General features: G+C 45.6%; 1 protein-coding gene across 5 annotated transcripts in view; it reads right to left on the bottom strand.

Moving 5' to 3' along the window:
- The window catches only part of ntrk3 (neurotrophic receptor tyrosine kinase 3), a 707,738-nt gene that overhangs the window by 35,754 nt on the left and 645,585 nt on the right, over nucleotides 1–26,399 (bottom strand). For 3 of the 5 annotated variants that reach the window (XM_062963028.1, XM_062963029.1, XM_062963032.1), the window contains exon 16: nucleotides 13,414–13,488. The exons of the other annotated variants lie outside the window; for them this stretch is intronic. In XM_062963028.1, the coding sequence (XP_062819098.1) occupies nucleotides 13,414–13,488 (75 nt within the window). The remainder of the gene's footprint in view (nucleotides 1–13,413; nucleotides 13,489–26,399) is intronic. 5 annotated transcript variants of the gene reach the window in all.

The following is a 26,399-nucleotide window of genomic DNA, read 5'->3' on the forward strand; positions in this document are numbered from 1 at the left end:
TTCGAACTGCTAGGTTGGCAGGAGCTGGGGCTAACAGCGGGCGCTCATTCTGCTCCCGGGATTTGAACCTGGCACCTTTCGGTCCACAAGTTCAGCAGCTCAGCGCTTTAACACACTTCGCCACCGGGGCTCCCCTATTCCTAATAAGAGCAAGGTATAAATCTATATATATAAAAGAGTGATGGAATCCTGGCGACCACCAAAACAACAAAACCAAACGCCCCACAACCTCGAAAATTGACAACACAACCCATCATCCACGCCTCTAGGTTGATACAACAAAAAGAAAAGAAAAATAAAGTCTTAATTAGAGGGAGAGGAATAATTGTTTTTATCCAGTTGCTGCCAGTTAGAAGGCTAAGCTCCGCCCACTTGGTCTCCTAGCAACCCACTCAGCCCAGGGGACAGGCAGAGTTAGGCCTCACTTAGGCCTCTTCCACACTGCCTATAAAATACAGATTATCAGATTTTAACTGGATTAGATGGCAGTGTAGACTCAAGGCCCTTCCACACATCTATATAACCCATTTATAATCTTATATTCTCTGCTTTAACTGGATTATCTGGACTCCACACCTTTGCCCTTTACCTTAACTACTACCAATTCCTCAATACTTTATTTCCCATACCACCAGACTTCGCCACAGCAACGCGTGGCCGGGCACAGCTAGTATAGTAAATAAAATAAATAAATTAAATGAAATAACAGGTGACCATTCTTAAAATGCCCTAGAATACCTCTAATGGCAAAAATCAGAGAATGAGATGTAGATCTTTTTGTTAGTATTATTCTTGCCTCGGGAACCTCTTGACAGTCTGTAACTTCAAGCTAGCATTCTGTTAATGCTAATAGCCTGTAATGGGGCTTCACTTTAGATAAACGAAAAGAAATGAACAGGAAGAACAAGGAGAAGAGAAATACCAAAAGCTGCCTGAGCCGTAAAGGCCATTAGGAGAGCAAAGAGTCAAGGAAGCACATGCGCGGTCAGCTCTGATATCACCGGTACCACTATTTCCTTCTCTTCCTGAAAGTAAAAAGGGGGGTTTACGCCCCCCAAGCCCCCAAAGGAAGCATTTTGCTCAAACGATCCACCAAGTGGGATGCAACTGAAAGCTTTTGCCGTAAGACTTTCATTAGCCCATGGTTAGCTGGATGACTTAACCAGCTAAACTTTCCCAGATGTGTCTGTGAGCAAGCTCTCTCCCCATTAGGGTTAGCCACAAATGGAAGCTGGAAGGAGACAGAAAGCATCAGAAAGGAAAGACACGCTCATTTCAACTATGTTGGTGAAATGGATGGTGCCACGGCCCTTATAAGCAGGATGCCACAAAAAAGGAGGGGAAGGAAGGGGGAGAACATCAAGGCAGACAAGAGCATTATAAAGCCATAGATTTCCTAAATGACTGTAGGTCAGAACCCAGTATCTTCTCCCATTCCGTTTATTGATATCTGAAGAGTTATTTCAGTGTGTGACAGATCTAGCCAGCTACGAATAATATGTGAAATACATCTGGAGATGGAAAGTGCTCTTAATTTCACCTCCCTCACATTCCCATTTTAATCCTTAAGTAGTACAGTAGAGTCTCGCTTATCCAACATAAACAGGCCGGCAGAATGTTGGATAAGCGAATATGTTGGATAATAAGGAGAGATTAAGAAAAAGCCTATTGAACATCAAATTAGGTTATGATTTTACAAATGAAGCACCAAAACATTATGTTATACAACAAATTTGACAGAAAAAGTAGTTCAATACGCAGTAATGCTATGTAGTAATTACTGTATTTACGAATTTAGCACCAAAATATCACGATGTACAGTAGAGTCTCACTTATCCAACGTAAACGGGCCGGCAGAATGTTGGATAAGCGAATATGTTGGATAATAAGGAGAGATTAAGAAAAAGCCTATTGAACATCAAATTAGGTTATGATTTTACAAATTAAGCACCAAAACATTATGTTATACAACAAATTTGACAGAAAAAGTAGTTCAATACGCAGTAATGCTATGTAGTAATTACTGTATTTACGAATTTAGCACCCAAATATCACGATGTATTGAAAACATTGACTACAAAAATGTGTTGGATAATCCAGAACGTTGGATAAGTGAGACTCTACTGTACTTCCAATCCCCTAAACGAAGATATTTGTAACTGTTGTTACATTCTCAATAGAAAATGAGGAGGAAAATTCAGTTTGCACTGAATTCAATGTGTTTTGCTCTTTTTTTTTTTTCCGTGTCAGGAGCGACCGGAGTCGCTTCCGGTGTGAGAAAATTGGTTGCCTGCAAGGACGTTGCCCAGGGGACATTGCCTGGATGTTTTGATGTTTTACCATCCTTGTGGGAGGCTTCTCTCATGTCCCCGCATGGAGCTGGAGCTGATAGAGGGAGCTCATCCGTGCTCTCCCCGGGTGGGATTCGAACCTGGCAGCCTTCAGGTCAGCAACCCAACCTTCAAGTCACAAGGCTTTTATCCCCTAGGCCACCGGAGGCTCCATGTATTTTGCTATTCTCGGTATAAATAGGAATACAAAAACGAAAAGAACAAGAAGGGGAAGAAAGGGGAGAAGTGAGGAGGGGGGTGAAAGCTGTCAGTGTACTCTTGATTTCAGTCTGAACTTTTTTCTGTGTGTCAGGAGTGACTAGAGCCCCTGCTCGTTGTTGACCTAAGCAACCCGAAAGATAGTTTCATCTATCAAGTAGGAAATTTAGGTACCACTTATATGTGGGGAGGCTAATTTACAAGACCATAAAAATCACCCAGCCACCGTTGGAATGAGGAAGTTGCATTTGCAGTGGATGATGAAGCAGCTGCTTCCCCAGTGGCCGGAATCAAGCATACCCTCAGGAAAGCTGGAAACTGGAGAAAGTTTAAATTGCCTCTGTGTCTGTCTCCGTCTCTGTTCTATGTTATATGGCACTGAATGTTTGCCTTATATGTGTACAATGTGATCCGCCCTGAGTCCCCTTCAAGGTGAGAAGGGCGGAATATAAATACTGTAAATAAATAAATAAATAAACTGCAAGATGTTTCTGGTGTGAGAGAGAATTGGTTTTCTGCAAGGAAGTTGCCCAGGGGATGCCGGGATGTTTTGATGTTTTTATCATCCTTGTGGGAGGATTCTCTCATGTCCCTGCATGGAGCTGGAATTGATAGAGGGAGCTCATCGTTACTCCCCCAGGTTAGATTCAAACCGGCAACCTTCAGGTCAGCAACCCGACCTTCAGGTCAGCAGTCCTGCCGGCACAAGGGTCTAACCCACTGTGCCACCAGGTTAAATAAGTCTGAACTTTAGAGCTGTGCAAGGTGAGTGCAGCATGGCATGCCTACAGATACATCCAAGTTATGTGCAAATCAAATTGCTGTGTTTTGCATTTTAGAATTCAGATTCTATAGAATGAGCCTATAAGAAAAAGGAACAGTAGCATAATTTTATTGGTACAGTAGAGTCTCACTTTTTGTAGTCAATGTTTTCAATGCTTTGTGATATTTTGGTGCTAAATTCGTAAATACAGTAATTACTGCATAGCATTAATGTGTAATGAACTACCTTTTCTGTCAAATTTGCTGTATAACATGATGTTTTGGTGCTTAATTTGTAAAATCATAGCCTATTTTGATGTTTAATAGGCTTTTTCTTAATCTCTCCTTATTATCCAACATATTCACTTATCCAACGTTCTGCCGGCCCGTTTATGTTGGATAAGTGAGACTTTACTGTATAAGCACATTTACACTGAAGAAGATGAGAATAATGATGTGATCAAAATTGGACAGTTTTATCTTAAATGTGAGCTTCATGTAAGTATTCAAAAACATTTAACCTACGGATGCCTCAATTAATGTAATTTTACTGGTATCTATTTTTATTTCTGAAATTTCCCACCCTCGGCTTATACTGGAGTCAATGTTTTATCAGTTTTTTTATGGTAAAATTAGGTGCCTCGGCTTACATTCGGGTTGGCTTATACTCGAGTATATACGGTAATTTCCGCTGTGTTTTTTAAGCACAATAATATTCACTTCTCCTTATTCAGAAGCAGGAAATGATGAAAGAATAATAACTGGTAGATTAAAAAAAAATGGAAGTATCTAACAGTCATGCCCAGTTAGTTGGTTTCTTTGAAGCATCTAGCAGACTGGGTTGTTGTATGTCTTTCGGGCTGTGTGGCCATGTTCCAGAAATATTCTCTCCTGACATTTCGCCCACATCTATGGCAGGCATCCTCAGAGGTTGTGAGGTATGAATAAACTAAGTAAGGAAAGGAAAGAATATATATCTGTGTCGAGTCCAGGGTGTGGCAAGAGTCCTTTGTCACTGGGAAGCCAGCATTAATGTTTCAGTTAATCACCCTAATTAGCATTGGAAAGGTTTTGTCTCTTACCTGGGGGCATCCTTTGTTCAGTCATTAGCTGTCTTCTGCCCTCAGAGTGTTGGTTCCCATCTATTGTTTTGAATTTAGAGTTTTTTCTGAGGGCAGAGGACAGCTAATGACTGAACAAAGGATGTCCCCAGGCAAGAGACAAAATCTTTCCAATGCTAATTAGGGTGATTAACTTAGTTTATCCATACCTCACAACCTCTGAGGATGCCTGCCATAGATGTGGGTGAAACGTCAGGAGAGAATACTTCTGGAACATGGCCACACAGCCCGAAAGACATACAACAACCCTGTGATCCCGGCCATGAAAGCCTTCGACAACACATCTAGCAGACTGTTGTGCAATAACTATTATTGTGTATGTTTGTGCGTCTGAGAGAGAGGGAGCGCACATGCATGCACACACTCCTGCCTCTCTGCTATTATGACACCAGGTAGTAATGCAGCCTTTTGAAAGCCTGTCGGAGGTGAAGACATTATAGAAATTATACCGGTGCCAATGACCTTGTAAGTACAGGGTAATCTGCCATAGCATTGCAGGGTAAATTATCTGGGTCTTTCTGTCTGCACCACTACAACCTCATCCAGAAACTGAAACATGGCCCCCAAAGCAGTAATTAATCTCTTAACCTGCTCGACACTTCCTTGCTTGGGCATTTTAATAACCGTCGAGGGGCACCGCATCTCTCTGGAGGGTCAGGGCAGTCTCTGTTGCAGTCATTACGGAAACCAAGAGGCTGAGCTTATTTAACTGGCCAAAGTCATCTTGTCAAAGCTCAAAGAGACTGGCAGCAGTGCAGCACAAAGCAGTTTAATCATACCGGTTGGCCGTCTTCTTAGTGACCTACAAACGCATAGGTCGTGCTATGCATCTGGGGTGAATTCTTCACTGTAAGGCAAGAGATATGCTTCACGAATAGAAGAAGTGTTGTACATATAGTAACACTGGTATGCACATGGCATACTGTGGTTGCCCATAATGCCTTGTGGTTGCGCATTTCATATTGCTGTTTCACATTGTGGTTGTATGTTAATCACTGCTACCTGAAGGCTTTACATAATGCTGGTGTGGCATTATCTCTACCTGCAGATATTTATACCATGCTGAGAAGATGTTGGATTGTATCTACTGTGTCTTCCTTAACAGAGTTGTGTGCAGTATTCATTTCTCCCATTTCTTTAATTACTTTTTAATTTTTGTGGTTGTTTTTAATTGTACGTTCTTGTTTTATGTTTATTAGTCTTTATTATGTTTAATTTGTTGTATGATTCCTTTGTTATGTTGGAAACTGTCCTGAGTCCTCTCGAGGAGAGAGGGTGGTATATTAATAAAATATTATTATTATTATTATTATTATTATTATTATTATTATTATTATTATTATTATTGACATAACGACGTTGTATGACACAGCAAACAAGATAGATATGCTGGTCGAACAAGTCGAACACTTCCCAAGTGTCTAGGACTGTGTGATGTATTTTCGGATGATGCGTGCGGATCCCAGCAGGGTGGCCTTTTGCAGTTGGCAGATCGTAATTTTGTCAATGTCTATAGTTTCCAAATGCCGGCTGAGATCTTTTGGCACGGCACCCAGTGTGCCCATCACCACCGGGACCACCTGCACTGGTTTCTGCCAGAGTCTTTGCAGTTCAATCTTGAGGTCCTGATAGCGGCTGAGTTTTTCCTGTTGTTTTTCGTCAATGCAACTGTCACCTGGGATGGCGACATCAATGATCCAAACCTTGTTCTTTTCCACAACTGTGATGTCTGGTGTGTTGTGTTCCAGAACTTTGTCAGTCTGGATTCGGAAGTCCCACAGTATCTTTGCGTGCTCATTTTCCAATACTTTTGCAGGTTTGTGATCCCACCAGTTCTTTGCTACTGGAAGGTGGTATTTGAGGCATAAATTCCAATGAATCATTTGGGCCACATAGTTGTGCCTCTGTTTGTAGTCTGTCTGTGCAATTTTCTTACAGCAGCTGAGGATATGATCAATGGTTTCGTCAGCTTCCTTGCACAGTCTGCATTTTGGGTCATCAGCTGATTTTTCGATCTTGGCCTGAATTGCCTTTGTCCTGATGTCTTGCTCCTGGGCTGCAAGGATCAGGCCTTCTGTCTCCTTCTTCAGGGTCCCATTCGTGAACCAGAGCCAGGTCTTCTCCTTATCAGCTTTTCCTTCAATTTTGTCAAGGAACTTTCCATGCAGTGTTTTGTTGTGCCAGCTGTCAGCTCTAGTTTGTAGTGCAGTTTTCTTGTACTGGTTTTTTGTCTGCTGTGTTTTGAGGAGTTTCTGATTTTTGACTTCAATCAAAGCAGGTTCTTCACTTTGCTTTACATATTCTGCCAAGGCATGTTCTTCTTCTTTGACTGCTTGTTTTACTTGTAAGAGTCCTCTGCCCCCTGATCTTCTAATTATTATTATTAGCATTATTATTATTATTATTGTATAAAAAGGCAAGATCAAGAAGGGAGTTGTAGTCTTCCACATCCAGAAGGGAACTGGTGGCCTATTCCTTGTGATATGTTAATCGGATCAGCCACAGAAATCTGATAGTGGCATGTGTGAAGTCCTGTGGCCTTAGCATCCACCGGAGTTTGGTTTCAGTATCATCCATTCCTTACCAAAATTATTTTTTTATGGGGAGGGGTATTTTGAAGCTGTGGATGGTTGAATCCATTGATACAGGGCCCACTGTATTTAATTCTGATCTGGTAATTAGTTTTGAGTATTTGAACTAAATGGATCCTGTCTGATTTTGGAAGATAAACAAGATCAGTCCTGTTCAGCACTTAGATAGAAGACCACAAGTTAACACCAGGTGTTGTCGGTTATGTTTCAAACTGTCTCAGGGTATTCTTTGCCTTAAAAACTTTATGAAATTCATGAGGTTGCCATAAGTTGATAGGTGACTTGAAGGCACAGGCATACACAGACACACAGATCCATCTTCCCTGTTCCATGTGCAATACAAACAATGCTTGACTCTCATATTGAGCCAGAGCTAAAACTATCGCCCCTACAGTATTCATTAAAGCTCACTATGAATGTCTTTCTCATAGGTATCATCCATGATAACCGTTATTTGCGTCCCAATCAATTTCACCTAGGAAGAGAATTTTGACAGTCTTCTTTCATAATAGGGAGGAAACTTCCCTAACCCTTCCCTTTAAAGAAGGCGACTTTAGATTCATCACTATTGAACAACTACCGACCAATCTCCAACCTCCCATTTTTGGGCAAGGTCCTGGAGAGAGTGGTTGCTTCTCAGCTCCAGGAGTTCTTGGTTGAGACCGATTATCTGGATTCGTCACAGTCTGGCTTCAGGCCTGGTCATGGGACTGAAACGGCTTTGGTCACCTTGGTGGATGACCTCCGCAGAGAACTAGACAGGGGGAGTGCATCCCTTCTGGTTCTCCTGGACATCTCAGCGGCTTTCGATACCATCGACCATGGTCTCCTTCTGGGGCGGCTCTCGGGAATGGGTCTTGGGGGCATTGCTTTGCAGTGGCTCCACTCCTTCCTGTGGGATCGTTCCCAGATGGTGAAGCTGGGGGACACCTGCTCGGACCCCTGGCCTTTGACCTGTGGGGTCCCGCAAGGTTCCATTCTCTCCCCCATGCTTTTCAACATCTACATGAAACCGCTGGGAGAGGTCATCCGAGGTTTTGGAGTTCGGTGCCATCTCTACGCAGATGACACCCAACTCTACGACTCTTTTCCACCAAACTCCAAGGAAGCCGCTCAGACCCTAAACCGGTGGCTGGCAGCTGTGTCGAACTGGATGAGGGCTAACAAGTTGAAGCTTAATCCAGACAAGACAGAGGCCCTCCTGGTCAGTCGTGGGACCAATCGGGGTCTTGGGTGGCAACCTGTGCTCGACAGGGTCACAGGTCCGCAGTCTGGGGGTCCTCCTAGATTCATCTCTGGCGCTTGAGGCCCAGGTGTCGGCGGTGTCCGGGAGGGCCTTTGCACATTTAAAACTTGTGTGCCAGCTGCGACCAGACTGGATTACTGCAATGCTCTCTACGTGGGGCTGCCCCTGAAGACGACCCGGAAACTCCAACTGGTTCAAAGATCGGCAGCCAGATTTCTAACGGGAGCCGGCTATAGGGAGCACACAATGCCCCTATTAAAGCAGCTCCACTGGCTGCCGATAAACTGCCGGGCCCAATTCAAGGTGCAGGTTTTGACCTATAAAGCCCTACACGGCTTGGGCCCTACCTATCTCCGTGATCGCATCTCCTCCTATGAACCAGTGCGGACCTTGAGATCTTCCGGGGAGGCTCTTCTCGCGTGTGGCTGGTGGGGACGAGGGAACGAGCCTTCTCGGCAGTGGCCCCCCGGCTCTGGAATGCATTGCCAAAACAGATCAGGCAATCCCCTACATTATCCAATTTCCGTAAGGAACTGAAGACCTGGTGGTGTCGGCAGGTTTTTGAGTAATTATATTGGACTACTGCCGATTTCTGAGCCTGAATACATTGCACAAGATTTCCCTATCCTAAAATGATACATTTTAATATATTGGGTTTATGGTTCCCGTCCCCTTGATCTGGTCATGTAAGTGTGATTTATCGTTATAATTGTACTATTTTACCTTGTTTAATAATGTGTGTTATGTCGTTATGTAATGTTGTGTTGCTTTTATGACTGTAAACCGCCCTGAGTCCCATCCGGGAGATAGGGCGGTATATAAATAAAGTATTATTATTATTATTATTATTATTATTATTAACCCAGAGTAAGCACACAATCCTAACTCACCTAAATGAAGTGAAGGCATCCAGGTGTCAACACTGGCCTTGACTCTCTAAGCTGGCTATTCCCTGGTTTTGCAACATTGAGTAATTGATTATTCAACAAAGTTGGGCTAACTGGGATGTTATATTACCCAGTCAATAAATAATCAGATTAGTGCTATGATTTTCTTCTTTTTAGGAAGAGTTGTAAAATGTATGCTTTAGCAAACATCCATTACTTTGCTATCTGTAAATAGTTACCATCACCGAGACACTAATTTTTAAGCTGGGTGAGCATGTTGACATTCCCATTGACATGTATTGACATTTTCACCCTAGGAAACAAAACTGGGAAAATAAATGTTTTGAGCAGATATAGAGGTGACCAGGCTCGAAGGGGGAGTCATACTGGAGTCACCTAACAAATTGGATTCCACTCTTACTTTTGCTTTTACTTTTTTAAATTGGACACACAGCTAGTATTTGGCACTTGCATATATAAAATATATTTCCCATTTGAATTCCAGAGAGCTGAATCTAGCCATCCATAAATAGTATGCAGGCTTGAAAAGAGAACCATGAGCAGTTATTTTTAAATGTCATAAGAGCCATAAAATACTGGCATGAATACTTTGTTTAAAAAATCAGATCTTATCATTCGTTGCAGTGGAGGACCTAGAGATTCCTAGAGAGAACATTTTAATTGAATCCATGAATAATTAAATCTGCAAAAGTCAAATCTGCAAATGTGGGCAGTAACTCTAATGCCGTCGCTTTGGGGAGCCATCTCCAGGTCTACTTATCTGTCAAGGAACAGAGTATGCTCTCAAATGATACGTTCAGAGCAGGAGGAACAATGTTTGTCCATCTAACAGGCTAGCTAAATCTTAGACCCTTATTATCTAACTGTTATCGGCTTTTAAGGATCTCATACTGAGGTCTTCAGCCCTCTCTTGCAGCTGTTGACCCTTCCCACTAAGCTGAATGTTTCCGTTGTGTTTTCAGGTTGTGGGCTAAAATTTTGCCTCTCCACACCTAACACGGAATTTAAAAATTAATGCTTCAAAATTTAAAGTGACATTCATTCATTGTTTCTTAAGGAATAGGGTTGTGCGTTAATAATAATAATAATAATAATAATAATAATAATAATAATAATAATAATAAAGAACCTGCTTTGATTGAAGTCAAAAATCAGAAACTCCTCAAAGCACAGCAGACAAAAAACCAGTACAAGAAAACCGCACTACAAACTAGAGCTGACAGCTGGCACAACAAAACATTGCATGGAAAGTTCCTTGACAAAATTGAAGGAAAAGCTGATAAGGAGAAGACCTGGCTCTGGCTCACGAATGGGACCCTGAAGAAGGAGACAGAAGGCCTGATCCTTGCAGCCCAGGAGCAAGACATCAGGACAAAGGCAATTCAAGCCAAGATCGAAAAATCAGATGTTGACCCAAAATGCAGACTGTGCAAGGAAGCTGACGAAACCATTGATCATATCCTCAGCTGCTGTAAGAAAATTGCACAGACAGACTACAAACAGAGGCACAACTATGTGGCCCAAATGATTCATTGGAACTTATGTCTCAAGTACCACCTCCCAGCAGCAAAGAACTGGTGGGATCACAAACCTGCAAAAGTATTGGAAAATGAGCACGCAAAGATACTGTGGGACTTCCGAATCCAGACTGACAAAAGTTCTGGAACACAACACACCAGACATCACAGTTGTGGAAAAGAAAAAGGTTTGGATCATTGATGTCGCCATCCCAGGTGACAGTCGCATTGACGAAAAACAACAGGAAAAACTCAGCCGCTATCAGGACTCAAGATTGAACTTCAAAGACTCTGGAAGAAACCAGTACAGGTGGTCCTGGTGGTGATGGGCACACTGGGTGCCATGCCAAAAGATCTCAGCCGGCATTTGGAAACAATAGACATTGACAAAATTAGGATCTGACAACTGCAAAAGGCCACCCTGCTGGCATCTGCACGCATCATTCAAAAATACATCCCACAGTCCTAGACGCTTGGGAAGTGTTCAACTTGTGATTTTGTAATACGAAATCCAGCATATCTATCTTGTTTGCTGTGTCATAATAAAATAGTAATAATAATAAACTTCATTTATACCCCGCTCCATCTCCCGAAGGACTCGGGGCAGCTTACACTGGGACAAGCCCAAAACAGTATTACATTAATTAAAAACAGTAACACAATAAAATCACAATATAATAACACTTCTTGCAAAAGTTAAAAATAACTTAAAACATAGACAATAATCCCAATCTGTAGTCAAGCACCATAGGCCATGGGCTATTTTAAGGGGAATGGAAATCTAAAAATGCATATTATTTGGTGGCTAGGGATGGGAACAACTAAAGGTAATAAAGTGCATGGAATGGTCAAGGCCTAAGCAAAGTACATGGACAATTAATTATAAGTTACGAGAAGGTACCTGTGAACAACCAAGCTTTCAGATCTAGGACATCCTTTTGCTATTGTCTATATTAGTGATGGCCAACCTATGACACGCGTGTCAGCACTGACACGTCTAGCTATTTTTGCTGACACGCTGCCGCATGCAGATTGATTGGATGACTAATGTCTTTTGTGGCCAAATTTGGTGTGGTTTGGTCCAGTGGTTTTGTTGTTTACTCCATGGGAATTATGCACAATATATATATATATATATATATATATATATATATATATATATATATATATATAAAATTCTATTATTATTCTATTATTATTGTAGTTTATTATTATATTATTACTATTATATTATTATTATATTATTTATTATTCATGACTACATTGAAACTACAATAGAGAGAAATCAGTGTGGAAACTGCAAGAGGTACCATAGATAGTTGTACATGGAAATAATGGTAGTAAATAGTTTTTGATTTATTAAATACAGTTATATATTACAATTATATATTTTGTTATTTAAACTATATATATTGCAAAATTATGGTTTTTTTCTATCGAAGTGACACACCACCCAAGTCATGCTAGGTTTTTTGGTGAATTTTGACACACCAAGTGCAAAAGGTTGCCCATCATTGGTCTATATAGTATACATTGTATAAAATGGGAATTGAGCATATTTATTTATTTATATACAGTATTTATATTCCGCCCTTCTTTCTCACCCCGAAGGGGACTCAGGGCGGATTACAATGAACACACATATGGCAAATATTCAATGCCAACAGACAAGCAACATATTGCATATACAGACACAGAGACATTTCACATTTTTCCAGCTTCATGATTCTGGCTACAGGGGGAGCTGTTGCTTCACCGTCCACTAGTGGCTGTACTTCCTCATTCGTTTCCTCGTGTTTTGCTGGCAGTTTTATGGTGTTGTAAATTAGTCAAATTAGCCTCCCGCATAAAGCGTACCTAAATTTCCCTACTTGACAGATGCAACTGTCTTTCGGGGCTGCATAGGTCAACAGCAAGCTGGGCTATTTAATGGTCGAGGGCTTAACCCGACCCGGGCTTTGAACTCATGACCTCTCAGTCAGTAGTGATTTATTGCAGCTGGTTACTAGCCAGCTGCGCCACAGCCCGGCCCTACACAGGTTGCGGCATCCATGACGTGTTTGTTCCATCCATCCTGGAGCAAAACCTCAGTAGAAAGCAAGTGCTAATTATAATTTTAAGTGTGAATTTTCCCCAATTTTTTCAGTCTATTTTCCATCCATCCATCCATCCTGTAAACCTGAGATCTTCCCACTCTTGTTGGAAAGCTGTAAGAGATATCTATAGATACACTGAGCCCAGCATTGTTTATACTGAGTGGGAAATGGTGCTTGTGGTCTTGGGAAGGCAGAGTCCAAGACGAACAAGAGAACACAGGAAAAGAAAGAGGATGGGAATAGGCGGTTGGTGAAGGGGACTGGGATTGGAAAGAAGACAGACCAGGCAGAGGAATCCAAAAGGGAGAAGAAAGGCCACAGGGATAAAGGTCTGAAATAAAACTAATGACATCTCTGGCTGTAGCACTCTAATTTAAACAAAAAGTCACTAGTGATGATTACAGAGAGATAGTATCCGTTCCTTTTTTTCTTTTTGAAATGGTAATGTGAGAAAATTAACAGATTGCACACGTGCTCCTGCATTGTCATACTGTAGTAGGAAGTGCAATCTGTCGAAGTACCTACTCCATAGCATGCTTGTTATAATTGCTAGTCCATTCCAACCCCCTGAGCGCCTTGTTTTCAATCAAACAACTGTCCCCACCAGAGTAAAATCCACTCACTGTTGTAGCTGCCATTGCTGCTAGTCTCTGCTGCTGCCACGTTGTGCTGAAATAGCCCTTCGGATGCGGCACTTCCTGACAGTGAATGGGTGGAGACAAGGAAAAAGAGGAGGAAGGAGGAAGACAACAGAGGAAAACAGAGAGGGAGGATGGGGGTAGATGGAAGTATGAAGCAGGGGACAAGAAGGGAAAGGGTGTGTCTTTAACTGCATTCACTGGCTGCAACATTCCAAGAGCTCCAAGCATTTTTCCAGTTTACACATAAATAATGGCTAGTGTTCTGTCACGCGCTGGACCTGTTACTGATTGTCTATTACATAGGACGTACACTTTACGCCCAGCGGGAAGCCAGGGTGCCTAAAGAAAGGTTGTTGAGGATTTTCCTGAAAAGATGGCCTTGAAGTCTTTAAAGAAATAACAAAGCCTTTATTGATGAACAAATAATAAATCTTCAAGGAGTCTTGTTCCCACGGGACAGGCGATTGGCTGTGAATAACTGTGAAAACCCTCTTATAACCTCTCCCAGGCTATCTATTATCTGGGCCTAGCTGGTCTGGGACCCACTGCCGATTCCAAGTGCGTCTGGTTGTCGAGTGGACCTACCAGCCAAGGCTTGCAGATGTTTCTGTGCTGTTGTTCTGTATCCCCGGACGGTCTTTATCCCTGGTGTTCTTGAAATATGAAGCTTTTTACGGGACGAGCTGGTCTACGTCCTAATGATGAGCTTCCTAAGTGAGACTAACTTAAAAATGGCTCCTTCCCTCCCAGAGCCCTGAACAAGGGGCAGAACCAAACTTAATGGTGATTGACAGGTGGCCTGTCCTGTGATTGCAAACTTTTGCAGAAAGAAAATAAACCTGAAGTTTCTGGTACAGCTGTACCAGCACAGCTAGGCTGATTATGGTGAAGCAACTATGATGCTTGTTTCCACTTTGTAAGTCAACCATATGCCAGAAACCAATAATGCAGACTCACAGGTTGGTTGACCTCTGAAGTTTTGATAGACCTTTTTGCAATTCTTTTGTAGACATCAGACAAGATGTACTATGATATCAATGTATCGATGATGACAAAGGTCTGTCATTGCAGTTATAGCTGATATTGCCACTCTACCCCCACCATTGCAGTCTCCTTTGACTTATATTTATGCATCTTTCCTAGAAATGAACAAGCTTCACCTTCTGTTTCTTCATTGTTCCACTAGTTTGGTTCAGCCTGAATTCCACTTCTTCTGGATTCGACTCTAATTAGGAGAAATTATAATAACTCTACAAGGAGATCAAATACCACTTCAAGAAGAGAAAGAGATAAATACAGACTAACCAGGTGCAGTGATGCAGAGGAAAGCATCCCAACTGCAGCAAACTTCAGGAAACAAACTTCAGAAAAATAGATAACAATAAAATTTCATTAATCGAGGCATCAGTAGGTTAAATGTTTTTGAATATTTACCATATTTCAAAGAAAACAATAAAGTGGAAAAGTAGGGGCAACAAAAACAATATGGTACTGTTATACTGTTTAGCCAATATTGCACCACCTGACAGCATCGGGAAGTAGCAGCCTGTAATGAAAGAACTGAGGCAGTGACGTCTCTGGCCCATCCCCTGTTTGGTTATCAGCCAGCATGCCAATGCCTTAAATCAAGAAACAGCTTCCTAAGATTCACAGAGACACTTGCAGGAAGACCTCAACAAGCGAGTGTCCAAAAGTGGCAGGCTAAAACCTGGAACCTCAATCTATAGCTGGTACTAGATGAGAGACTCCCTCCTGGGCACATAGAAGATGGGGCAACTTGGAAGGCATTGAACAGACTGTGCTCTTGCACCACGAGAATCAGAGCCAATCTTAGGAAATGGGGCCACAAAGTGGAGTCCATTACATGTGAGTAAACCACAGACCACTGACTACTAGGCATGTCTGATCGATGAAAAAAATGTTTCAATTCTCGTTTCTAAAGTAGGGGGCGCTGGCGCTTCGATATAGAAAGTATTTCCGATTTTTTCACCCAAAAATTTCAGATATTTCCGAAAATTCGTAATGATTCTAAATGTTTCTAAAATGGCGGACGCGCATGTGCAATCGCCAAAAAAAAGGAACCCGGGGGTGGGGGGTGGACTTTTACAGGGGTCTCCCGCCCTCATTTCTTGAGCTATCCTCATCAAATTTGCCATGCCCTTGCAAGTTGTGCAAAGATACTTTGAAAACTAGAAATTCCCTTGCTAAGAGAAAGAACCAGCAACAAAACCCTAATCCTTTCTCCAAACCCCTCTGTGGGAACAGCCAGACTGGAACAGCCTTCACCCTCTCTCTCCCTCAAGAGGCTTGCTTGCTCTCCGTTTGCAGACCACCACGCTCTCCGCACAAAGCCCAGCCCAGAATGGCTCGCCCGGGTTACACAACAGGCGTTTATGCCAATCTTCCACGTGGACGCAGAGGACCCTAGCCCCCACCTTTGCGTCCATCGTGGAAGCTTTTGATTGGCAGGGGAGCGGCAGCCATGTTAGGCTGTGCTAAGCTCCCATTCAAGATAGGTTGCAGAAACAAAAAAAGTAAATATATATATGTATTTTAAAAAATATATTAAAAAAATATTTTTTGGGGAAAAAAATTAACGAAACATTAAGAGACAATTAGAGAATGGGCCAACAATGGTTTGAATTACATTGCTGGTTGCGCTGTGAGACAATGTCTTGGAATGCGTATCAAAAAGCGAGAACAATCCGAAATAAATCCGATATACATTTCAAAACGATTTTTTGGACATGTCTACTGACTACAATGCAGCCTGAGCCCTGCCACAGGCACAAGGAAGGACCTTCTCACAGCCACACCAGAGGCACTCCAAGGGGCCAGCTTCTGCTCAAAGGAAATTCAGTATCATGCCAAGTTTTTAACTTTGTTTCTGGGTTTTTAAAATACATTATAACTATATTCTCAATTGTCTTCTGGCACAATAAATAAATAAATAACCTTAGGGTTAAACACAACAACAACCAATTTATGAAGATTACTTCCCATTCACCACTGCAATTTAATCCACAGCAGGGAAACAAAACAACAGATTTGGATGGATTGAGGTGCAGAAAAGATTTATTTTGAGAAGTGGAAAGAAGGTATGGGTGGATAGATACTGTTAACGAGAGAACAGAGGTCTGCCACTTTGGATTGTTACTTACATTGAAATACATATTTGGACTATTCTCATCACACATAGACATCACAATAGATAGTGAGGAATGATGGAAGCTACTGTGATGCAGCTGGTTAGTAGCCAGCTGCAATAAATCACTACTGACCAAGAGGTCATGAGTTTGAAGCCAGCCCGGGTCGGAGTGAGCTCCTGACCATTAATAGTCTAGCTTGCTGTTGACCTGTGCAGCCTGAAAGACCATTGCATCTGTTGAGTAGGAAATTTAAGTACCGCTTTATGCGGGGAGGCTAATTTAATTAATTTACGACACCACAAATCCTTCCAGCGGCTTACAAAAGAATGAGGAAGTATTCCATCAAGGACTCAGCGTCACAAGTGGACAGTAAAGCGGCAGCTCTCCCTGTGGCTGGAATTGAGAGTACCCTCATGAAATGTTAAATTGCCTCTGTGTCTGTCTATATATATGTTGTCTGTCTAATGGCACTGAATGTTTGCCATGTATACATGCATGATGATCCACCCTGAGTCCACTTCGGGGTGAAAAGGACGGAATATAAATACTGTAAATAAATAAATACATCCAACAGCATCAGAAGGGCCACATATTTCTGGTTCCTGACATAAGGAGTTTAATGGCAGCTAATGAATCAAGTGTATGACAAATGCCATCATTGCTGCAGTTAAACAATCTCCCTTCCAGCCAAAAGTTACAGATTGGCTGTTACAAGAATCCCAATAGCAGTAATGCATAAACAAGTAGAAGTAAAGTAAAACAATCATAAGCATAAACAAGTAAACTCTGATGAAGTAAAACAATCAAAAACTGGAACTGTTGCTGTTGGGGGGAAGGGAAGAAAGAAGCCAATATAATAAAGAATAATGCTAATCTCATAGAATGGATTGGGATGAAACCCTGCTGCATGTTCCCATGCAAATAACTTAGAGAGACAGCAATTCAATGTTGATTTACAGCCCACTTTGAGTAAATATGAAGAAACGACCATAGCGTCTGACTAAATAAATTGCAATGATCTCATACATTTTCCTTATACAGGAAGAAGGAGGGAAGGAGAAGAAGAAGAAGAGGAAGAGGAAAGAGAAGAAAGAGGAGCCAAAATTTCCCCCTGTACTGTTAGAAACTCCCCATTATGGCTCTGCCCACTAGTCCACATTACGTAAAGGTACAGGTTTCCCCTTGATATTAAGTCTAGCTGTGTCCGACTCTGGGGGTTGGGGCTCATCTCCAGTTCAAAGCCGAAGAGCAGGGGTCCTCAAACTTTTTAAGTGGAGGGCCGATTCACAGTCCCTCAGACTGTTGGGGGTCTGGACTGTGAAGAACCAGTCCAAAATTAAGATTGTTGTTGTTGTGTGCCTTCAAGTCATTTCAGACTTAGGTCAACCCTAAGTCTAAAGTTTAGGACAGAGGCCAGGTCAATCACCTTGGAGGGCCTTAGTGTGGGGACACCAGATCTAGAGGATCTCATAAAACCATAGGTAAGCAAAGAGACCTCCAAAGACCATCTAGATGGTCTCATAAGACCATAGGTAAACAAAGAGACCTCCAAAGACCATCTAGATGGTCCCATAAGACCATAGGTAAGCAAAGAGATCTCCAAAGACCATCTAGATGGTCTCATTAGACCATAGGTAAGCAAAGAGATCTCCAAAGACCATCTAGATGGTCTCATTAGACCATAGGTAAGCAAAGAGATCTCCAAAGACCATCTAGATGGTCTCATAAGACCATAGGTAAGCAAAGAGACCTCCAAAGACCATCTAGATGGTCCCATAAGACCATAGGTAAGCAAAAAGATATCCAAAGACCATCTAGATGGTCTCATTAGACCATAGGTAAGCAAAGATATCTCCAAAGACCATCTAGATGGTCTCATAAAACCATAGGTAAGTAAAGAGACCTCCAAAGACCATCTAGATGGTCTCATTAGACCATAGGTAAGCAAAGAGACCTCCAAAGACCATCTAGATGGTCCCATAAGACCATAGGTAAGCAAAGAGACCTCCAAAGACCATCTAGATGGTTTTATAAGACCATAGATAAGGAAAGGGGCTCCCAAAGGCCATCTAGACGGTCTCATAGGACCATAGGTAAGGAAAGTGACCTCCAAAAGCCATCTAGATGGTCTCATAAGGCCGTAGCTAAGCAAAGAGACCTTCAAAGACCATCTAGATGATTTCATAAGACCATAGGTAAGCAAAAAGGCCTCCAAAGAGCAGGTAGACTTAGGTCAACCCTAAGTCTAAAGTTTAGGACAGGGGCCAAGTCAATGACCTTGGAGGGCCGCATCCGGCCCCCTTAGTTTGAGGACCCTTGCCAAAGAGCAATGTTCATCCAGCATAGCACAAGCATGCTATGACCATTTTTGTGAGCCTCATGCAATGAGTAACGTTCAAGACCCTTCTCTCCAAAAAGGGCATTTCAAGACACTCCCCATTCAATCCATCAATCCTACAAGCAAGCCGTCTTTTATATTCTTTCTGTAAAGCCTTCTTAAGCCTTCTCCGGCTCTGATCAATATCTGGGATGGGGGAGGGTCCCTATATAATCCCGCAAAGTTTTTTCATCCTTGGCTTATTGCTGAAGATAACGGTGTCATTTGGAAAGACTACGGCTCCATAGTGCCACTGCTGTGGAACCCTGAAACTTTGTAGAGCACATCGAAGTAGACAGAGGGGTGAAGGAAGCAGTTAATATTCCTTCTTTCATCCTCTTCAATGGGTGGCGGAGAGAAACCTCACATTCTCCTTTTTAAAAAGTGAGCAGGGAAATATGGTATGGGCTAGGCGAGAGAGGGAGAAAACTTCTTACTTCCAAGATCAGCCTAAGAATTGAATTGATAAGGAACTGAAAAATATGGATTTTTAGACATATATTGTATGCACATTAGAAGCAGTGAAATGTAGAAAAATCAGACTCTCTCTGTGTTAGATTTTAGGGATGCACAAGCTGACAGGACAGGGGGGAGAAGGGGGGGGCTGTTTTCTATACATCCCAGTGTGAATTGGTTCCTAGTACAGCTTGACAGACCAAGAGTGGCCTCTTGATGGATCTCTCTTTTGGTGTCTGTAACTTGCTATACGCTTTTAAGAGTGCTTAAGATAGAAAAATGCTGATCGTGCATATTTATGCCCATGTATGTAAGCATGTGAAGTGACGTACTAATGACGAGATGTATGTAGAAGCATGTTCTTTGTCTGAAAATGTATAAAAGGCCATGTCAACGCCTTGATCGGGGCTCTGGTTTGCTTTTTGGAAGAGATTCCACTTCCAGATACTCAGCTGAAAATAATAAACTGGACTTTTTAGCCTTTCAAAGGATCTCTCTTGGTGTTATCTCTCCCGTCATCTACAACAGAATCATTCTATATCTTTTGGAACATTTTCATGCCCAAACAGGGTGGGCAAAAGGGAATCTGTGTGACTTTGTTCCTAGGCAGGAGGCCACTACAAACAGAAATTGGCTATTCTAGGTTGACATACAAAGTTCATGTTCCACATAGAAGACTGTACATTCAAACCTATATGTTCAAGTTTGTAAATCCTTGTTGAATCCAAAATTTGAGCAAACCCAAAGTTTATAACCATCCACGACCGGTTTCGACTGTGTAGTCTTCCTCAGGTGGTAGTTTGTAAGGTACATAAAACCTAAAGGTAAAGGTAAAGGTTTCCCCGCCTCGTTCCTTAGCTCCACCCTCTGTGTCCCAACAAGAGCCTCAGGAGAGGTATAGAGGCTCAGCCCTGTCTCAGGCTCTTGGAAGGAGGCCCTGCCCCCACCCCTAGCTCCGCCCTCTGTGTCCCAACAAGTGCCTCAGGAGAGGTATAGAGGCTCAGCCCTGTCTCAGGCTCTTGGAAGGAGGCCCTGCCCCCACCCCTAGCTCCGCCCTCTGTGTCCCAACAAGTGCCTCAGGAGAGGTATAGAGGCTCAGCCCTGTCTCAGGCTCTTGGAAGGAGGCCCTGCCCCCACCCTTAGCTCCGCCCTCTGTGTCCCAACAAGTGCCTCAGGAGAGGTATAGAGGCTCAGCCCTGTCTCAGGCTCTTGGAAGGAGGCCCTGCCCCCACCCCTAGCTCCGCCCTCTGTGTCCCAACAAGTGCCTCAGGAGAGGTATAGAGGCTCAGCCCTGTCTCAGGCTCTTGGAAGGAGGCCCTGCCCCCACCCTTAGCTCCGCCCTCTGTGTCCCAACAAGTGCCTCAGGAGAGGTATAGAGCAGGGGTCCCCAAACTTTTTTAACAGAAGGCCAGTTCACGATCCTTCGGACCGTTGGAGGGCCGAACTATAGTTGGCCACCGAGCAATAATAAGTAACAATAACAACAACAATAATAAAAAAGAGGGTTGGAAGAGACCCTTTGGGCCATTGAGTCCAATCCCCTTCTGCCTTTGTGCACCGAAAGAACAAGCAAAGCACCCCTGACAGATGGCCACCCAGCCTCAATGTTAATAATAATAATAATAATAATAATAATAATAATAATAATAAAGAGGGTTAGAAGAGACCCCTTGTGCCATTTAGTCCAATTCCTTTCTGCCTTTGTGCACCAAAAGCACTAGCAAAGCATCCCTGACAGATGGCCACCCAGCCTCAATGTTAATAATAATAATAATAATAATAATAATAATAATAATAATAATAATAATAATAATAATGGTTGTAAGAGAAGAAGAGACCCCTTGGGTCATTTAGCCCAACCCCCTTCTGCCCTTGTGCCATGGGGGCCGGATAAATGGCTTTGATGGGCCGCATCCGGCCCCCGGGCCTTAGTTTGGGGACCCCTGGTATAGAGGCTCAGCCCTGTCTCAGGCTCTTGGAAGGAGGCCCTGCCCCCACCCCTAGCTCCGCCCTCTGTGTCCCAACAAGTGCCTCAGGAGAGGTATAGAGGCTCAGCCCTGTCTCAGGCTCTTGGAAGGAGGCCCTGCCCCCACCCCTAGCTCCGCCCTCTGTGTCCCAACAAGTGCCTCAGGAGAGGTATAGAGGCTCAGCCCTGTCTCAGGCTCTTGGAAGGAGGCCCTGCCCCCACCCCTAGCTCCGCCCTCTGTGTCCCAACAAGTGCCTCAGGAGAGGTATAGAGGCTCAGCCCTGTCTCAGGCTCTTGGAAGGAGGCCCTGCCCCCACCCCTAGCTCCGCCCTCTGTGTCCCAACAAGTGCCTCAGGAGAGGTATAGAGGCTTAGCCCTGTCTCAGGCTCTTGGAAGGAGGCCCTGCCCCCACCCCTAGCTCCGCCCTCTGTGTCCCAACAAGTGCCTCAGGAGAGGTATAGAGGCTCAGCCCTGTCTCAGGCTCTTGGAAGGAGGCCCTGCCCCCACCCCTAGCTCCGCCCTCTGTGTCCCAACAAGTGCCTCAGGAGAGGTATAGAGGCTCAGCCCTGTCTCAGGCTCTTGGAAGGAGGCCCTGCCCCCACCCTTAGCTCCGCCCTCTGTGTCCCAACAAGTGCCTCAGGAGAGGTATAGAGGCTCAGCCCTGTCTCAGGCTCTTGGAAGGAGGCCCTGCCCCCACCCCTAGCTCCGCCCTCTGTGTCCCAACAAGTGCCTCAGGAGAGGTATAGAGGCTCAGCCCTGTCTCAGGCTCTTGGAAGGAGGCCCTGCCCCCACCCCTAGCTCCGCCCTCTGTGTCCCAACAAGTGCCTCAGGAGAGGTATAGAGGCTCAGCCCTGTCTCAGGCTCTTGGAAGGAGGCCCTGCCCCCACCCCTAGCTCCGCCCTCTGTGTCCCAACAAGTGCCTCAGGAGAGGTATAGAGGCTCAGCCCTGTCTCAGGCTCTTGGAAGGAGGCCCTGCCCCCACCCCTAGCTCCGCCCTCTGTGTCCCAACAAGTGCCTCAGGAGAGGTATAGAGGCTCAGCCCTGTCTCAGGCTCTTGGAAGGAGGCCCTGCCCCCACCCCTAGCTCCGCCCTCTGTGTCCCAACAAGTGCCTCAGGAGAGGTATAGAGGCTCAGCCCTGTCTCAGGCTCTTGGAAGGAGGCCCTGCCCCCACCCCTAGCTCCGCCCTCTGTGTCCCAACAAGTGCCTCAGGAGAGGTATAGAGGCTCAGCCCTGTCTCAGGCTCTTGGAAGGAGGCCCTGCCCCCACCCCTAGCTCCGCCCTCTGTGTCCCAACAAGTGCCTCAGGAGAGGTATAGAGGCTCAGCCCTGTCTCAGGCTCTTGGAAGGAGGCCCTGCCCCCACCCCTAGCTCCGCCCTCTGTGTCCCAACAAGTGCCTCAGGAGAGGTATAGAGGCTCAGCCCTGTCTCAGGCTCTTGGAAGGAGGCCCTGCCCCCACCCCTAGCTCCGCCCTCTGTGTCCCAACAAGTGCCTCAGGAGAGGTATAGAGGCTTAGCCCTGTCTCAGGCTCTTGGAAGGAGGCCCTGCCCCCACCCCTAGCTCCGCCCTCTGTGTCCCAACAAGTGCCTCAGGAGAGGTATAGAGGCTCAGCCCTGTCTCAGGCTCTTGGAAGGAGGCCCTGCCCCCACCCCTAGCTCCGCCCTCTGTGTCCCAACAAGTGCCTCAGGAGAGGTATAGAGGCTCAGCCCTGTCTCAGGCTCTTGGAAGGAGGCCCTGCCCCCACCCTTAGCTCCGCCCTCTGTGTCCCAACAAGTGCCTCAGGAGAGGTATAGAGGCTCAGCCCTGTCTCAGGCTCTTGGAAGGAGGCCCTGCCCCCACCCCTAGCTCCGCCCTCTGTGTCCCAACAAGTGCCTCAGGAGAGGTATAGAGGCTCAGCCCTGTCTCAGGCTCTTGGAAGGAGGCCCTGCCCCCACCCCTAGCTCCGCCCTCTGTGTCCCAACAAGTGCCTCAGGAGAGGTATAGAGGCTCAGCCCTGTCTCAGGCTCTTGGAAGGAGGCCCTGCCCCCACCCCTAGCTCCGCCCTCTGTGTCCCAACAAGTGCCTCAGGAGAGGTATAGAGGCTCAGCCCTGTCTCAGGCTCTTGGAAGGAGGCCCTGCCCCCACCCCTAGCTCCGCCCTCTGTGTCCCAACAAGTGCCTCAGGAGAGGTATAGAGGCTCAGCCCTGTCTCAGGCTCTTGGAAGGAGGCCCTGCCCCCACCCCTAGCTCCGCCCTCTGTGTCCCAACAAGTGCCTCAGGAGAGGTATAGAGGCTTAGCCCTGTCTCAGGCTCTTGGAAGGAGGCCCTGCCCCCACCCCTAGCTCCGCCCTCTGTGTCCCAACAAGTGCCTCAGGAGAGGTATAGAGGCTCAGCCCTGTCTCAGGCTCTTGGAAGGAGGCCCTGCCCCCACCCCTAGCTCCGCCCTCTGTGTCCCAACAAGTGCCTCAGGAGAGGTATAGAGGCTCAGCCCTGTCTCAGGCTCTTGGAAGGAGGCCCTGCCCCCACCCCTAGCTCCGCCCTCTGTGTCCCAACAAGAGCCTCAGGAGAGGTATAGAGGCTCAGCCCTGTCTCAGGCTCTTGGAAGGAGGCCCTGCCCCCTTCCCTAGCTCCGCCCTCTGTGTCCCAACAAGTGCCTCAGGAGAGGTATAGAGGCTCAGCCCTGTCTCAGGCTCTTGGAAGGAGGCCCTGCCCCCACCCCTAGCTCCGCCCTCTGTGTCCCAACAAGTGCCTCAGGAGAGGTATAGAGGCTCAGCCCTGTCTCAGGCTCTTGGAAGGAGGCCCTGCCCCCACCCCTAGCTCCGCCCTCTGTGTCCCAACAAGTGCCTCAGGAGAGGTATAGAGGCTCAGCCCTGTCTCAGGCTCTTGGAAGGAGGCCCTGCCCCCACCCCTAGCTCCGCCCTCTGTGTCCCAACAAGTGCCTCAGGAGAGGTATAGAGGCTCAGCCCTGTCTCAGGCTCTTGGAAGGAGGCCCTGCCCCCACCCCTAGCTCCGCCCTCTGTGTCCCAACAAGTGCCTCAGGAGAGGTATAGAGGCTCAGCCCTGTCTCAGGCTCTTGGAAGGAGGCCCTGCCCCCACCCCTAGCTCCGCCCTCTGTGTCCCAACAAGTGCCTCAGGAGAGGTATAGAGGCTCAGCCCTGTCTCAGGCTCTTGGAAGGAGGCCCTGCCCCCACCCCTAGCTCCGCCCTCTGTGTCCCAACAAGTGCCTCAGGAGAGGTATAGAGGCTCAGCCCTGTCTCAGGCTCTTGGAAGGAGGCCCTGCCCCCACCCCTAGCTCCGCCCTCTGTGTCCCAATAAGTGCCTCAGGAGAGGTATAGAGGCTCAGCCCTGTCTCAGGCTCTTGGAAGGAGGCCCTGCCCCCACCCCTAGCTCCGCCCTCTGTGTCCCAACAAGTGCCTCAGGAGAGGTATAGAGGCTTAGCCCTGTCTCAGGCTCTTGGAAGGAGGCCCTGCCCCCACCCCTAGCTCCGCCCTCTGTGTCCCAACAAGTGCCTCAGGAGAGGTATAGAGGCTCAGCCCTGTCTCAGGCTCTTGGAAGGAGGCCCTGCCCCCACCCCTAGCTCCGCCCTCTGTGTCCCAACAAGTGCCTCAGGAGAGGTATAGAGGCTCAGCCCTGTCTCAGGCTCTTGGAAGGAGGCCCTGCCCCCACCCCTAGCTCCGCCCTCTGTGTCCCAACAAGTGCCTCAGGAGAGGTATAGAGGCTCAGCCCTGTCTCAGGCTCTTGGAAAGAGGCCCCACCTCGTTCTCTAGCTCGACCCTCTGTGTCCCAACAAGAGCCTCAGGAGAGGTATAGATTCTCAGCCCTGTCTCGGGCTCTTGGGAATAAGCCATGCCTACTCCTCTAGCTCCGCCCCCTGTGTGTCCTAACAGGCGCCTCAAACTGTCTCCGGCACTTGAAAAGAAGCCCCGCCCCACCTCTGGCCCCGCCCCCGTGTCCTAATAGGTGCCATCACCGCCCCCCTAGATCACTGCAGCACCCACCAGGGGGTGGTAGTGCCCACTTTGGGAATCACTGATTTAGATTGTCTATGCAAGACCATGTTATCCCAAAATACTTTCCTTCCTCTCACAGATTGAAGCTCAGCTCAGAAGAGAAGCATGAGCTATGAGGCACGATGGAACCCTCTAAAGTCAGAAGCTCTGGTGCTTTGATCCTGTGAACCTTGCCCCCTTGGTGGCACCAGTTGTGGATGCCGGGGCAAACCACTCCACATATGAGCCAGAGCAGGCGAGACCCCAAGTCATGGAAAGCGAACCCTTCTTCTAAGCCACTGACAGGTGGCCTAATGACAGTGTCAGACCATGGGAAACACTCAACCAACTCTATTTAACTGGAAATGGCTGACATTTCACAGACCATTATTTCTTCAGTTTTAATCAAGGAGAAAAGGGCTGGGAGCTCATTTAATTAGCATCAATCAAACTGGAGAGATGATAGAACTCCTGAAGGGCAGGTGAGGAATCGATTTCTCCAGTATGCTGCGACTAGGTTTTCTAAGATGAGTCACCTACTAACCAAGCACTAAATATACCGTGTCTGTATATTTAGCAATCACTTTTACATGCCAAAGGAGGAAGGTTTATGGAGTCATTTTTAGTGAATAAGATATGGAATAGGTTATCTAAGCAATGGTGAAGGCCACACCTGAGCTTGTTTGGACATTTAAAAGATGTTGCATGATATGCCACCCTGGTGCATTGTTAGCTCATAGTAAAATAATGCAAACCTGAACACATTATATGCATAAGTAAACAAACACAGAAACCAACAATCATTTCTGATGGGAACAATAATAATAATAATAATAATAATAATAATAATAATAATAATAATAATAACTGTGCAAGGAAACCGACGAAACCATTGATCATATCCTCAGCTGCTGTAAGAAAATCGCACAGACAGACTACAAACAGAGGCACAATTATGTGGCCCAAATGATTCATTGGAACTTATGCCTCAAGTACCACCTCCCAGCAGCAAAGAACTGATGGGATCACAAACCTGCAAAAGTATTGGAAAATGA

Source organism: Anolis carolinensis, unplaced genomic scaffold (genome assembly GCF_035594765.1).
Source record: "Anolis carolinensis isolate JA03-04 unplaced genomic scaffold, rAnoCar3.1.pri scaffold_11, whole genome shotgun sequence".
NCBI classification, from domain to species: Eukaryota; Metazoa; Chordata; class Lepidosauria; order Squamata; family Dactyloidae; genus Anolis; species Anolis carolinensis.